The sequence below is a fragment of the Hesperophylax consimilis genome, chromosome 24 (assembly GCF_061612785.1).
Source record: "Hesperophylax consimilis isolate HC1 chromosome 24, BYU_Hcon_1.0, whole genome shotgun sequence".
Lineage (NCBI taxonomy): Eukaryota > Metazoa > Arthropoda > Insecta > Trichoptera > Limnephilidae > Hesperophylax > Hesperophylax consimilis.
This window is the reverse complement of record NC_142859.1, coordinates 14528398-14543691: the sequence shown is the minus strand read 5'-3', so window position 1 is coordinate 14543691 and position 15294 is coordinate 14528398. Positions and strand designations below refer to the sequence as shown.

General features: G+C 35.0%; 3 protein-coding genes across 3 annotated transcripts; 2 read left to right on the top strand and 1 right to left on the bottom strand.

Annotated features, from left to right (window-relative positions):
* Positions 1 to 422: 422 nt before the first annotated feature.
* Positions 423 to 2725, bottom strand: LOC149411959 (uncharacterized). The gene has a single exon (XM_089646403.1). The coding sequence runs from the start codon at positions 2613 to 2615 to the stop codon at positions 591 to 593; it is 2025 nt and encodes a 674-aa protein (XP_089502529.1). The 5' UTR covers positions 2616 to 2725; the 3' UTR covers positions 423 to 590.
* A 778-nt stretch (positions 2726 to 3503) lies between these two features.
* On the top strand, positions 3504 to 7164 carry LOC149411958 (uncharacterized). Its single transcript, XM_089646363.1, has 3 exons — positions 3504 to 3690; positions 4489 to 5181; positions 6013 to 7164. The coding sequence occupies exons 1-3, from the start codon at positions 3589 to 3591 to the stop codon at positions 6352 to 6354; spliced, it is 1137 nt and encodes a 378-aa protein (XP_089502489.1). The 5' UTR covers positions 3504 to 3588; the 3' UTR covers positions 6355 to 7164.
* Positions 7165 to 9716: 2552 nt separating this feature from the next.
* LOC149411957 (uncharacterized) lies at positions 9717 to 14925 on the top strand. The gene is made up of 3 exons (XM_089646361.1): positions 9717 to 9905; positions 10496 to 11287; positions 12281 to 14925. The coding sequence occupies exons 1-3, from the start codon at positions 9804 to 9806 to the stop codon at positions 12656 to 12658; spliced, it is 1272 nt and encodes a 423-aa protein (XP_089502487.1). The 5' UTR covers positions 9717 to 9803; the 3' UTR covers positions 12659 to 14925.
* Positions 14926 to 15294: the final 369 nt, after the last annotated feature.

Genomic DNA, 15294 nt, shown 5'->3' with positions numbered 1-15294 from the left:
ACCCCCAAAAAAGGTCTGGTGTTCCACAAGAGATGCAAAACCTAAGTTATAAACCTAACCTACGTAACCTATTTAATCTAGTTTTTGTTTTAACACTTTTCTTGACTTTATATTACTTTTTAAAGGTGTGTTGAACTGTCATTTTGAAGAGATATCCGAGAACGAGCACCTGTGAGAGGCCTAAGAGTCAAACCTCTCTTTCTCCCACCATTGCCCTACTGAATTCCCAAACACAGCACAGATGTCCATCGTGGGACATCATTTTACCTTTAGTTTATGAAAAAAAAGATCATACCTCTTTTCTTTAATTACCTTGTTAAAATATAACATTTTTCCGAGTACGAGATATTTGTAATCCTACAGATTAGTTACATTAGTACACATACCTTAAATTGCATAGAATTTCATTCATTTCCCACTTTTTCCCTTTCTCGGGCTGAACTACAAATTACTATTAATTTATCTAACGTCACGCTTTATGAAATTTGATGAGTATATACTTCAACAAAATAATAATATCTCACTTATTCACTGAAAAGATAATAATTTCTATTTTATATCACTTTAATGGTAAATTTTTACAAAAGTAATTATTCAATAAATTGTGAATCTACAATTCCATCACAGTTGATTTGATTTTCCTCCATTGCTGATTCTGCACTTTTTACAATGTCAATCTTGTTTTGCGTGTGTTTCAATTCATGTTTTCTCAGCTGCCGTTTTTGCAAGCACTTATATTCGCAAGTTGAGCAAGACAATCGCACACCCGAATGCACTAAAACATGACTCTTAAGGTCCTCCGTGCGTTTACACCTAAATCCGCACACGGCACAAACGAATGGCTTATTTTCAGAGTGCGTCGCAAGATGTTGCTTTAAATGGTTGTTTTTTCTGAATCGTAATGGACAAGAGTTACATTCGAAAGGCCGGTAGTCCGTGTGAGTTCTGAAGTGTTCTCGAAGGTCTCCAAGTCTCACTGTAGTGAAAGAACATTGCTTGCAAGAGTATGGCTTAGTTTTTGAATGGATTAGATTGTGTGCCGTCAGATCACCTTTTCTCTTGAATGTCAAATCACATATCTCACAAGCATATGGACGTTCATCAGAGTGTATTACCATGTGACTCTTTAAATGAAACAAAGTCTTGAATGACAGATCGCATATCTCACAGATATGCTTCCTTTCTGATGTTATATCAAAGTTATTTTTTGTAGTTTTCGTTGCATATGTTAATACGTCGTGTTCTGTCACTTTATGCATGCGCAAATCTACAAGTTCATCGAAGATCTTTTCGCAAATATCGCAAGCGTATCTCTTTGTATGGTTTAAATTGTGCCGCTTCATGGATAACGTGTTATTTGTTGTAAAACTACATTTTTCGCAGAATAATTTTGATGTGGTTTCGTGTTTTAATTTGTGAACTTTTAAGTGTTGCGATCTTCTGAAGCTGACTCCGCAATTCTCACAAGTGTGAGGTCTGATATCTGCGTGGATTCGCATGTGGCATTTGAGATCATTACCAAGTCGGCACGTAAATTTACATTTATCGCACGCGTACGGCTTGATCTCTGAATGGGATGTTTGATGCAATCTCAATTTAGTGGTTGTCTTACAAGTGTATCCGCAAGTTTCACATAAGAACGGTTTATCTTTGAGATGTGATTTAAGATGACGACTTAAATTTGAACAGATCAATGTAGTGTAGGAGCATTCGTTACAAGCGTACAGTCCGCTGTGTGATTTAAATTTCCTTCTCGGTCTAATTGGAGCTTCGGCATTATAAGAATTATCATCCCAATGGAAGTCTGAATCATTGTTTTTTGATTCCTGTACAGCTAAGAACATGTTTACATCGTCACAAGTTTTATCATGTTCTCCTTCATTGACATCAAGAAAATCTTCTCGTAATGAAGATTCACGTGGTGTTATAAATTCTACAGGCAAATTTATATCTGAAGATTCTTTAACATTCTCATATTTACCGAGGGAAGATATTTTACCATCAGGTAAAACTAGCTCATCATTTAAACAAGAAGTTTGTGATCCTCTTCCACGTTTTATTTTTAACTTTTTGGCAGACTTAACTTTTTTTTCTACTTTCCTTACTTTGTTTTCAACTGATTTGTCTGCGATTTTACGATTATTCAAGTTCAGTATGTAACCAATTTCGTCCTTAGCAATCCATTTGTTGTTATCATTCAAAACTTCTCCCAGGTTGTTATGATCGCTTCCCAATTCAAAGCCAGTATCTGGCTTTCTATCTTCCGGATTGTAAAACACTGCAAACTCGTTAAATATTTTTTTATAATTATTTTGCGCAATTTCAATTTGCTTTCTAAAGATGGCCGCGGACCTTAGTTTAGAAATGCATTCATCACAGATGTAGTAAACTTTATCAAACTCATCTTCACTATGAGTTATTTGAAATGAAAAACAATAAGATAACATTTGTGCGTAGTCTTCTGGTTGGTCATTATGATAGTAAGTCTGACAAACAACTTTAAAATCACCCTTTTCTGAACAAGCCAAACAAACGTTATAAAGTTCTTTTGGATCTGCCATAGCGGCCATCCGCGTTTTGCTCAATAATTTGGTTTCAGATTTTCCAGGCTTCATCTTTGAAAACTCAATTCCCAGACGTTAATTCTATTGACCCCTTAATTCAATATAGGAATAAGAATATCTGATTTGGCGCGAGAAGTATCAAAATAGAGCACAAACTGTCAATTTTGCGACCTGTCAAAAATTCCATAGAAAACATTTATGTTTTTTTATTTAGCTGTAATTTGGCTTTCACCCAATAGATGATCTTGGCCATATAAAGTTCAGTTTAAAAAAATATATTATTTACTTTTTTATTGGTATTGATGGACACAGTTGATGATTTTTTATAACTTTGGCTTCAACTAAAATTATGAAAAAATATTTTGCGCAGTTATTTTAGTAGTACGGATTTTTTTTTTAAGTTTAAAAATCAGAATTATTAAAAAAATTACTTACCTATAAAAAACATTACCTATTATAATAACTGTACACAGATAGATTATAATTACTTGAACAAATACATAAAAAAACAACCCTGTAATCGAATAGATGACATTGAACAATTATTCACTATTTCAGTGAAAACATTATTAAATTACACGAACACTACAAATTTAGATAACGTAGATGAAGAAAGTGTAAATGTAATAAAATGATCAACAAATTAAAATTGTTCATCAGTTAGACTGCTTTTATATTAGGTACCTAAGCAATATTGATGTCACCAAATAACGCATCCCTTTATCATTTTATTATTTTCACATTTTCCTCATGAGTGGCTTCAAATTTTGCTATTTTAATCGGTCATAACGTTTTTTCATACCTAACTATTTTGTTAGGCTCATTAACATTTTATTGTTTTACTTCCTACGATTTTTTTTTTAATGAAAAATTATTGCATTCATTTGGTGTACTTGCTTTCTATTCAAATATAACTCTTTTCTAGCTGTCAAAAAACAATCTGACAGATTTGGTCGTATTGTTTTGAAGTGTTCAGATTTTGAAATAATATTATTATCACTATCAATTTTACAATTTCCTTATCATGAAAACATGTAGACTCTGCTTGGGGAAGAAGGGAAAAGTTTTAATATTCGATGAAGATTTATCCCTGTTAAATAGGATTTTGTCCTATTGTAAACTTAACGTAAGTATTTCATAAATAATCCTGTAAGAAGTGTCAGTTTACTGGGTTGAAAAGTGGAGAGGCACTAACATGTTTTTAAAGTTAGTATTTTGTGTACCTACACTTACCTGTACCTAGAAAAAACCAATAGAACTATAACCTATGTCAATAATAATAATGTGCAAACACAGGAGAGACCGTCAACTGCAAATTCACCCTACTAAATTAATCTAAATAGCCTAGGTACCTCTAAATAATTAAGTACCTACTGCGGCTCATTGAAAAGCGGCTCTCAGTGGCTGGCGCCATCTCCCCCTCACTAATGTATTAATGTACTGCATTGTGTAGTAGCTCGGCGCGGCGAGTGGAAGTCGACGTGTGGTCGGCCGCATTGCACTGGTGTGATGAGTTATATACTAAAAAGAAAACCGGTCCTAGTAAAATATGAAAATATTAATGGCTAATGTTTAAATTGAAGTAACTTTGACAATTTATAAATTGGTAACATTTAAATTAAAGTTTTACTTTGTTTTGGATGTGTCTTGTATATTTTCGCCCCTTTCTGCCTCCCCTGCGTCATAGCTCCCACCACCACTGCCTGTAAGTTACCGTAAGCCGCTTTGGAAACAGCCACATTGTTCATTTAAGTGTGGTTTAGACCATCCCAAAATATTAGCCGTACGGTTGCTAAATTCTTTTGGAAACAACAAAAATTAATCTCTTTCAACTCTGAAGATGATAGAAAATGTATTTTCTCTATGTGAGATTTAATACAACCAAATTCTCCTTGATTTGAGTTAATTTAATGTATTTTTCCAGATGTACAAGAATGATGGGTTACCAGAATATGCTTGCATCGACTGTGTGGAGAAATTAGAGAATGTCGTATCATTCATTAACCAATGCGAAGAAAGTGACAGAATCCTTCGCATTAATCAGAACATGATAGGCTATGCAAGCAATGTTAAAACTGAAACGGAAGACTTAAAAGAAGAACTTCCCATAGAATTCAAAGAAGAAAACCTAGAAATAAATTTGATTACTGATACCTTCAATTTCGACAACATCACAAATGATAAGAATATCGAAGATTTGGAAGAGATACTTTATTCAGATGGTAAAGATTCCACGATAGATGAAGATGAAATTGAGAGAAAAAAAAAAAAGTTGAAAAAGAAACACAAAAGAGACATCTTTGACAAAAGCGGGCAACTTTGTCCCATTTGCGGCAAGCATTTTACCAAGAATTGCTATTATAAACAACACATGAAAACTCACGGGGAAAAGAATTTTGTCTGTGACGAATGTCCTAAGTCTTTTTTCTTGAAAGATAAATTGAAGGCGCACAAAATGACTCACAGTTCGCTCCGGAAGCACAATTGTGAGTTTTGCGATAAAACATTTAAAACTAAGCATCACGCTAATCTTCATATGGAGTATGTTCACAGGAAGAGTAAACCTATTCCTTGTCACTTGTGTGGAAAGGTATTTTATAGGCCGCAATATCTGAAGGTAACTTTATATTATTATATGTATTTATTTATTATTGCCTTGTAGGTAACACCCATAGATAATAGAAACATAGGGAGATATGGCATGGAAGCATGCCGACTGTCGTCAAGATACGACCAAACTGCATGAACTATCAAACCAGCTATGCACTAGAAGTTATATGTTTGGTGTATAAGTGGAAATGAGAGTAGGGCGCTGTAGATGCTATTTGCACCACAGCATGCGGTAAATGTTGCTTGTGTTGTGCTGGAGGACTTAACCAGCCGAGGAATTGAACACACAATACCTGGGCGGAACCCAAACCGGTTAGTGGTTGAGTTGTCATCGCTTTTGGGTCCCACCCGCGCAGTGTGTTCAATTCCTCCGCTGGCTAAGTCCTCCATCACAACACAAGCATTTTCCGATTACTGTGGTGGTAGTAGGAGATTTTCAAATATTGTCATGTTATTCATAACCCGGGAATAAAAAAGAAACGTGATGCCCACTCAGCCACTGACTGGTCAATCGGTCAACCAGTGAATCACCAAGTTGTATTTGTTGCTAGATCGTTAATCTCTGGTGCAGCGATGTGCTGAATTTTCTTGAGATCTAGGGAAATATATGTGCATATAGTAATGGAAAGGCCAAAATAGGATTTACAGATGAGAAAATTTTTCTCTCCCTTTTTTAATCTCCAAGTGAACTTCCAATTAAATAGGCCATAAACCACCACTGTGCAAGACAAAGTTGTATGTCGCTCTATCCTCTCTAATCAATGTATTTTTTACTAATTAAGTAAGTAGTAAACATTTCTACCTTGTCTGAGAATTAATATGTAATTTATTGTTTCAGACTCACATAGTTACGCACACAGCCGAGAGGCGTTACGAATGCGAGCTGTGCCACAAGACCTACTACCTGCGCCATCTGCTAACCACGCACATGAGAGTACACACTGGAGAACGCCCCTACGCATGTCGGTTCTGCAACAGCAAATTCTCCATGCTGCAGTCGCTCAAGGAACACGAGAGGCTTCACACGGGAGAAACTCCATACAAATGTCCCACCTGTCTGAAAGGATTTGCCCAAAAAGGAAACATGAAGAGTCATTTCAGATACAATCACAAAGATCTGGATTTTAAGAAGGCAATGATTGCAATGCGACAAAACCAATTGTTAGAAACAACAACATAATATTCACAAAATATAATGAATAAGTTACAGATGTTGGTGTGCAGTACATATTATGTTCCATTTATCTGAAGGGAAACATGAAGAGCCATTTCAGACACAATCACAATGGTTATGATGGCAATGCGTCAAAACTGAATGTTAGAGGTATCAATCTAAGGCACTTGATTCTGTTTTTAGGAACAGGGGGTACGTTCCATAGAAAACAATTCACGTATTAAATAAATCAACTTGGATACATTTAAAAATGTTGTTATGATGTGGTGCATTCCTGTAGGTACTACTATTTACTGATGTTTTGACATTCCAAATACATATTTACATACACTTCTAGGAGACAACGGTTTTAAATCAAGTTTTTGGTTGGTTCCAGCTTGAAACATAGCATAGTTTTGGAGCCGATAGATGGTTTTTTCAACGAGATGTTTTTTTTTTTTCAGCTTTATTGTCCAAACATACAAACAACCATAAATTTAAACTTCTCTACACACCCCCCTCCCTCAATATTTTTTATATGAAAAAAGGGTTGTAATTCATTTTTAAGTTGTGTAAGCTCTATCTATTCGTATTGGCAAAAGACGGGTTGACAAAAAATATTGTTCACCAAATCGCACTACATATAAAAAAAGATTATTATAATTTAAAACAACAATATTGTTTAGACTTAAGAATCAATCTTTACTTACCTCATTTATAACATTTAATTTTTATACATTATCAATTAAGAATATTCATTTTATTTATTACACTGAATAAAAAGTGTTTATCGAAAGTGTTTTCTATGGATCGTATTCTTACGGCAATGTGTTACAATGTGAGAACATGTTTTATTCATATTAATAAAGTACATTTACTTTTTAAGGGATTTTTATTTGGTATGCCGCAGAAAAAATCCCATTCACCAGTGTGCCGTGAAGTAAAAAAGTTTGGCAGATACTGCTCTAGACTTTTGACTGTCCCCGCAAGGCAATTTTCTTAGAAGGGGTGGTGGCAGGGCCGGCTCTGTGCAAGTGCAATTGGAGCAGTCCACTCCGGGCGCTGACATGCCGAGGAGCCAAGGCACTGATAATATCTAACACAGCGCCCTTGGGGTTTTTACCAGCGCCAGGTGCCGTTTGGCTCAGGGCCGGCGCAGGATCTTAGTTACAGATAATAAATTTACTTTAAAATAAACCTGAAAAAAAGCTTTACAAAAAACACTTCACGTTCAAAAATAAAAACCAACCTATCTGGAATGGAGTCAGTTGTTCGTAACCGTCTTTCTGTTGAATTTAAGACAGCGGCTTTGGTCAATAGCTTTGTCAAATCTGATGTTGCCAAGAAAAACTCATAACGCATTTATATTTCCATATTAGGTTACAAAGCTAGGAGTTACAGAAAAGTTTCCACCACACTGGTCGATAGAGGACATTCTGGAGAATATTTTTGTTCCCCGGGGTTCGGAAAAGTTATTAAGCATGTCGACCAAATAATAAAGTAATTATTCTGAATCGCTGGCCACGCTTAATACCTTTTTTTTTTTGGAAATTTATAATTTTTTTCATTCTAATTTTTAACCCTACACTACTACTCATGTTGCGACATACAAAGAAACTACTCATACGCCCGCAATGCGCATCATATTGACTAATGATTTTATTCAAAAACTATAAGTATGATTGATATGTTTCGACTGCTTCTATAATTTTGTATATTACTAAAAAAAGGACGCAATTTTATATAATATTTATATATTTTTTATTATAAAATCTTTAATCTCAAATGAAACTTAGGAAATTAAACAATCTTCTCTTTAAAAAAAACCACTTAAAGTATACACTTTTATAAAAAGTACTACTACTACTACACTACAAAAAATAGTTAATTGTGTAGTAATTAACTAAAAATATAAAGATATTTTAGATGCATTCGGTACTTATAGCGCAAAACTTACATACAAGCTACTCATACGTCTTTGGAGAGCCAAGGGTAGTAATATCAAAAAAAAACTAGCAAACTTACCGTAACGCAACAACTTTGTAATTACGACAACTTAATTACGTAAAATAAACATTCGCTTTTGTTATATGGGATTGTATGCAAAATGAAAATCGGTAGATTTAGGTGAAAAATGTCGGTAGATTAAATACGAAAATCGGTAAAATATCAGATTGGATTTTTGTGGGGAATACGAAAATCGGTAAAATATCAGATTGGATTTTTGTGGGGTATGGCTCACTCAGTACTCAAAGGGTGGCTACAGAATATCAGGAAAAACTTATTCCCCAAAGTATTTTAATCAACGGGGGGAGGGTAGGGTAGGGAATTTCGGAATAAGTAATTCCCCACATTTTTTAGAGAAAGAAAAGAAAAAAGTTCCCCATATTGTGATTTTCGGAAAAATTGTCGATAATTCATAATCTTTTCGCTGACTTCGATGGATTTTCATCATTACTGTGAATTTTCTAAATTTTTGAAAAATCTCGGTAGATTTTCTGCGATTATCAGTAGATCGGTAGACTTTTGCCGAAATCGGTATTTCTACCAAAATTTCGGTAGGTATTGGTCAATCGTTGATTGTATGGGATGACAGACAAAATTATTTTTCTGGATTCTGTTTCGCATTTAGTATTTGTTCTTAAGTATCGATCGCGTGGCTTGCGAGTTTTCCGCGTCTTGGGCGTCCCGTATACGCAATACTCGCTAGACGAGCAAAACATTTGCCAATGAGAAGAGTGTTTCCCTAATCCAAATTCTTCGAACACCGGCAAAGCAAACGCATCAGAGGACATGAAAAAAGCGGGGATTATTTCTTACGAAATCCCCTAGCTACCCCCCCCTCTGGAATTTAAGAATATTGCGGGGAATATTTTTTAATTCCGTTTTTCTTGATATTCTCCAGCTCCCCCCCCCACGTGAAGTAAATTTTAGTGTGGAATATAGCATTGAGTGAGCAATATCGCACACAAAACAAATCAATTCTGAAATCTAGTGAAATTTAGGGAAATAAAAATATTGGTCATACCACCACTTGTAAGTGCGAAATATTAGGGAATAACTATTTATTCCCATTTGTACCAGTTGTTCCAAGTATCAAGACGAGGTATTACGTTTCACCTTTACCCTGAACTATCAACACAGCGCAATATAAAACGATGGATATCGATGGATTTAGTACGTCGTTCGCGACGGAATGTTCGTGATCCTGCATTTTTCTTTCATGGCCTGGTGCCATAATTTGGGAAACAATGGTATATCACATGGTTTTAGCCCCTTTTCGGTTGTCACTGGCTTTATTTTAAAATCGAGTTGGCAACACTAGATGTCAGTCAAGCGCATATATCCAATATCTATGGCAAGCTTCAAATGTGAGTGGTTTATTATGCGTCAAATCTTCTTTCTAGCTTCTAGCTAGTGTCACAACAATTAGTTGGGCTCAATTTTTGCTTTTTTTAGTACAGTTTTTGTTTATAATGAATATTTGCCGATTATGCCTGGGAACAGCCGGGGAAATGTTCATATTCGACGATCGAAGAACTTCCTTGAACAAATTCTTAACCTATTGCAAATTAAAGGTTGCTAATTAATAATAATAATAAACTTTTTTTATTATTTATTTACATTAACCTGACTTATTGAACATATTGTGTCGGTCTATTACGAAGTTATAAAGAACAATAGCATATTATATAATTTAATACTAAATAGTTGCACTCGAAAAATAGAATCAGGATAATAGTTTTTTTTTTATTTTTTATTTAAATTGTCTCACCATCAACCGTCACACAATACTCATTCTCCGTCCGTCCGCTATATATGTTCAAACCATCTGAGCACCCATTTCTTAATCTTGTTAACATCAGCCTTGCATTAATTTCGGATCTTCTCATTTGTAATACATGTCATACATGTTTTTCTACACATAAGCATTAGAGATTTCATTTGTACAGCATTTTCTACTTTCATCCTTCCTCTGCCAGTTCTACATATCAGAGTTGGTATTAGCTTTCCATTGTGGACTGCCAGCCCTGCTTCATTTGACATTTTTTTATTAGCAATTACTGTAATCACCCAACTACTAAAAAAATGTGATTATTCCTTATTCAATGCATTCACCCTTCTTCAATGTTAACAATAAATGTAAGACAATCGTTTTAATTTTCAGATGGAAAAAGAAGATGGATTACCCCAATATGGCTGCCTTTGCTGCATACAGAAGTTAGAGTCTGTTGTTACATTCATGAAGCAATGTGAAGACAGTGATAGAGTTCTCCGACAAAAATCAGACAGAGGTTATTTCAAACAAGACAAAAAAAATAATTCTCGTGATCTAATACAAGATCTTAAATCTTTTAGCTTAGATTATTCTAGCGATGATCAGAATCAATATAGTGACGTGAACAACGATGATTTTGCCAATGACTCAAGGGAAGACATCACAAATAAAAAAGTAAAAAATACAACAGACGGAAGAAAAAAAGTATCTAAAAGGGTTAATAAAGATGAAAACACTAATGGAAATATTACAAATGAAAAAGCCACAGAGAAAAAAGACACAAATGATAGTGAAATTGATGATTTTTGGGCAGAATTTGATGTTAAACCCATATCAGTTAAAAAGAATAATGTTCCCAGTGGATATCTTTGTTACCACTGTGGAAAAGAGTTTCCCCCTGGTCAATGTAACCCCTTTAGAAATCACATAATCAATTATCACTCTGAAAAAAAGTTTAAATGTGATAAATGTCACAGAGCCTTTTTCACACAATTACAGTTAGATGGTCACCATTTCAACTTTCATCAAAACGAAGGGAGAAGATTTGCTTGCGACATGTGTGACCGGAAATATGAATCCAACAAGAGATTGAGAATTCATAAGGAAACAATTCACTTGAAATCAATTACTTACGAATGTGATTTATGCAGCAAGGTGTTTTACAACAAATCCTATTTAAAGGTTTGTATTTGTTGTTTTTATTCCATTTTCATTGTACAGTTTTCTTTGTGGTCATTTTGTAGATCCGGTACGAAATACCACCCATGTTTATGTTCTCTCTTCTATCTATCTTCTATATAAATAAAAATGTTAATTTTTGTTTGTTCAAAATCTCAAATATTCAAAAGTTCTTCACTGATTGCTTTGAAATTTTGACACATTGTTGCATTCAAATACGCATGTGTTTTAATATATCTATATTATATAGATGTTACTTGTCACAAGTAAAAACATGCTTTTTGAAAAATAGCGCCATATGCAGTTTAGTATATTGGTAATAATATAATAATAAGAGTGGCCGGCTCTGATCCCGCAGGTGGTGCTTCTGTCCCTTTCCTTACTATTCCGTCAGCCCGCTCGTTACCCTCAATACCTTTATGTCCTGGTACACCCTGATCAGGCTTGTTTTATTGATGGTAGCATGTTCTTCAAGAATAGTCCTGCATTCCATCACCAGTCTGAAGTTGCTTCGTTAACTTTCCAGTGCCATTAGGGCTGCCCAGCAAATGTATGCCTATGTTCTTATTCCTGTATCCGATATGCAGGCTAAGATGGCTTTCGTCTCAACTTGAAACACAGTAAAGTGTGTTCCTATAGGTATAGTGAGTTCCCTCTTGGATCCCTGCTGACAGACCCTAACCCCTGTTCCTCCATCGTGGACCCATCTGTGAACCAGATTAGTTTAGGTTAGGTATGATATTTTCTTCATATTTCTTTTTCTTTAAGGTTTTTAGTCATGGATCTGTATTAAAATGTTGTATAGTAAAAAAATTATAAGACTTTTACTAATAAAAATTATAAGAATTTTTATATAAAACAACAAAAAAGTGAGGTTAAATTAAAGTAATATATTTGTTTAGTGAAATAAGTGTATTTTTGTATATTTTTTTACTTTCATTAAAATTCATTATCATGTAAATTTCATTATGGTTTAAAGCAGGTCTTTTCTTTCAGGAACATCATAAGACACACATGACCGATGGTGAATCGAAATGCACTTTCTGCAACAAGGTATTCTACAAGAAAGGTGCGCTCAATAATCACATTAGAAGCCACACTGGGGAACGCCCTTACTCCTGCCGTTTCTGCGACAGCAAGTTCTTTACTCTGCAGTCACTGAAGGAACATGAGAGACTCCACACGGGTGAGAAACCGTTCAAATGTCCGGCATGTGAGAGGGGATTCTCGCAAAACGGCAACATGAAGAGCCATTTTAAATACAATCATAGAGAATTGGATTTTAAAGAAACTCAGGCGGCTTATCGACTGTCTTTGAAAAAAGATAAGGAAAAGGACAATGCAGGTGTATTGGAAATAGAATATGTTAAATGAGAAAGTTAGCAATGAGCGTCATTTTGAGCATCATAATAATATTTTAACATAAACCTGGTAATTGTAAGAAAAGTTGTATTAAAAATTGTGTACATTTTTCGTAACAGTGTATGAATGGCAACATAAAGAGTCATTTTACGAAGACTTTGGACGGGTTTTGGACAATCTTTGGTATGTGAAAAGTATACAGAATTGATTAGCGCTGTTTCGGAAATAGAATAATATTATACTGAATGAGAAAGCAGTATGGATGGCAATATTAACATGTAGAGCCGTTTTAAATATAAAGCCTTTGAACACTAACATCAATAGTTTATTTGTTTATGAATGAATTAAGACGAGTGTTATTAAACTATTGAAAGCAAACACAATAGTTTTAGGTGACATAAATTTCAATGCGTTTGTATTTATATATATACTGACCGTTGGGGTTGTGGAAGTGAACAGAGAGTCCCCCACCCCTGACGAAACATAGAATCTCACCTGCCTACCTTGAGCTATCCTAATCCATCTTGGTTCAATTCCAATTTGGGGCCTAAACACCATTTAATATTACGCTGACTTACACGTGTAAACCTTATACTTAACACCATTATCGCTAAATGCTCATTCAAAACGTTTTTTGCTTCCCCTGTAAAATTTGGTAAAACTCACATACCACTGACGCATCAAGCGCAATGACGATGTTTCAGTGACAGTCCGTGACTTTTCAGTGAGCTCGAAGATATAAGTTTTTTCAGCTAAAACAACAATAATGTCGTATTTTTAAATCCTACTACTCTAGCTCACTGAAAAGTTACGGACCGTCACCGGTATGTATATATTATTTAGTTAGCTAATGGTTCTACGCTGTTTATATGCAATCTAAAAAGAGCTCCCATTTGAGAGTTTTTTTATTTTTAAACAGATTTATATTTTATAGTCAATATTTAATTTAAATACTAAAACCAAAAATAATTCTGTCACTGATTTGATGTCTAATTATTGCATTATCTCTGTAAAAAATTCTTACTTCTGTCACAGAAGTTCACAGAAATTACAAATTTCTAATTATTTCATTATCTCTGTGATATATTAAACACAGAGTTCAATTTTAGCTTTTCCTCAGCAATACATTTATGTATTTGATAAAATAGTTATTTATCGAATGCAACAGGACAAATGCGTTAATGAAAAAACTGGTATTCCCATACATACCTTATGAATATTTGAAAATACATGGATTTCAGAATTTTTTCATCGAATTTTAGCTCAATTTGAGATCAGTCGGGTGATGGCCATTTTTATATTTCAAATGTGATTTTTTTATGTAATCCAGACTGAATATTTTCCCCTGATTTTAAAAAAAAATATATTGACATTTTTATTGTTTAATTTATATGTAATTTTATAAAAATAAATATAGATCTATCATTTGCCATTTTATGTGAAATCTGCCCCTCTGAGCCCTAAACTAATATCTTTTCTAATTTTTATTTGTAATACTGCACAAGAGTCCCTACTGCTCCGAACCATTGTCACTTTGAGGTGTGGATGTGCCTAAAGATATTGTGAAAAGGCAAGGTTGGCAGAACTGCTGAGGCGGAAGTGGGAGAGGAAGTAAAGATGGCATGGGATGTAGTTTTGATGGTCGGGCAGTTTGGAGAGTTTGGGTGTTGATTTTTTCGCTCTCGGGGGAGTTAGAAGTGTTAAGAGTGATGTAGCAAGATTGCTAAGTGGTTTCACTAGAAGAGTATTTGGTTTTTAGACCTGTGAGGTAATATTATGTATCGCAAGGTGTTTCTTGGATTTTTTCTGGTTCCCTATCGGAATGGTGTGTGACTGCTTGTGCCGAGAGAGTTAATTGAATGACTCCAAGTGACTAGCGGGATGGCAGTGATTTTGGAGGTGTTATTGTGGAGTTGCGCTGGGGCCACTTTAATTGATGAACTTTGTTCCTGCACTGGCACAGGGCTAGAGTTTGTAACATGTGCGCCACATTCTGAGAGCACCCAACTACCTACACACACACGGAATCTTTGGGGAAATATCGTTGGTCATGATCACTAGCGATTGCCAACAAATCAACTGATTTGATTGTTATCTTGCTGGATGGACATAGAAAAGGGGTTCAAACATCGAGGAGAGGACCTCGATACTCACTCCAGGAGGGAAGAAGCTGTTGGGGCCAGATGAAGTCATTGATACAGAAGAAGGTATTTACGAGTCAGTAAATACCTTCTTTCTCTCTATCTCTGTTTCTTGATGCTAAATATAATGATAAATGTAGAAATTTTTGTTGTTTTTATTCATCCATAAAATCACGTCACATGCATCAGACTCCACACCACCCTATCCATAGAAGGGAGTTTCTAAGCTGAGCCGGCTGAGCTGGAAAATAACCATTGCACCATCTGGAGCCAGTGAGACTATGGCAACCCCGTTTTGGGGCAAGTTGTGAGGCTGAAGGTAGTGGAAAGAGATAGGGAAGCGGATTGTGGGGAAGCACCTGGCTATTCAGATCTGGTCACCAAACATGGCTAAAGCCATCTCAAGCAATGTTTGAATCCTAAATTGTGGTCTTACACTAGTGTGATACTGAGAGTAAAGTACCATTAACTTTATAATTATTATTAACAATTACGCGAACAATTGTT

Bases quoted from the DNA above. Each gene is read 5' to 3' on its own strand.
- LOC149411959 (XM_089646403.1), bottom strand. From the start codon at position 2,615: ATGAAGCCTGGAAAATCTGAAACCAAATTATTGAGCAAAACGCGGATG.
- LOC149411958 (XM_089646363.1), top strand. From the start codon at position 3,589: ATGAAAACATGTAGACTCTGCTTGGGGAAGAAGGGAAAAGTTTTAATA. The intron at 3,691-4,488 runs GTAAGTATTTCA...GTATTTTTCCAG, and splicing joins TGTCCTATTGTAAACTTAAC to ATGTACAAGAATGATGGGTT. The intron at 5,182-6,012 runs GTAACTTTATAT...TTATTGTTTCAG, and splicing joins ATAGGCCGCAATATCTGAAG to ACTCACATAGTTACGCACAC.
- LOC149411957 (XM_089646361.1), top strand. From the start codon at position 9,804: ATGAATATTTGCCGATTATGCCTGGGAACAGCCGGGGAAATGTTCATA. The intron at 9,906-10,495 runs GTTGCTAATTAA...TTTAATTTTCAG, and splicing joins TAACCTATTGCAAATTAAAG to ATGGAAAAAGAAGATGGATT. The intron at 11,288-12,280 runs GTTTGTATTTGT...CTTTTCTTTCAG, and splicing joins ACAACAAATCCTATTTAAAG to GAACATCATAAGACACACAT.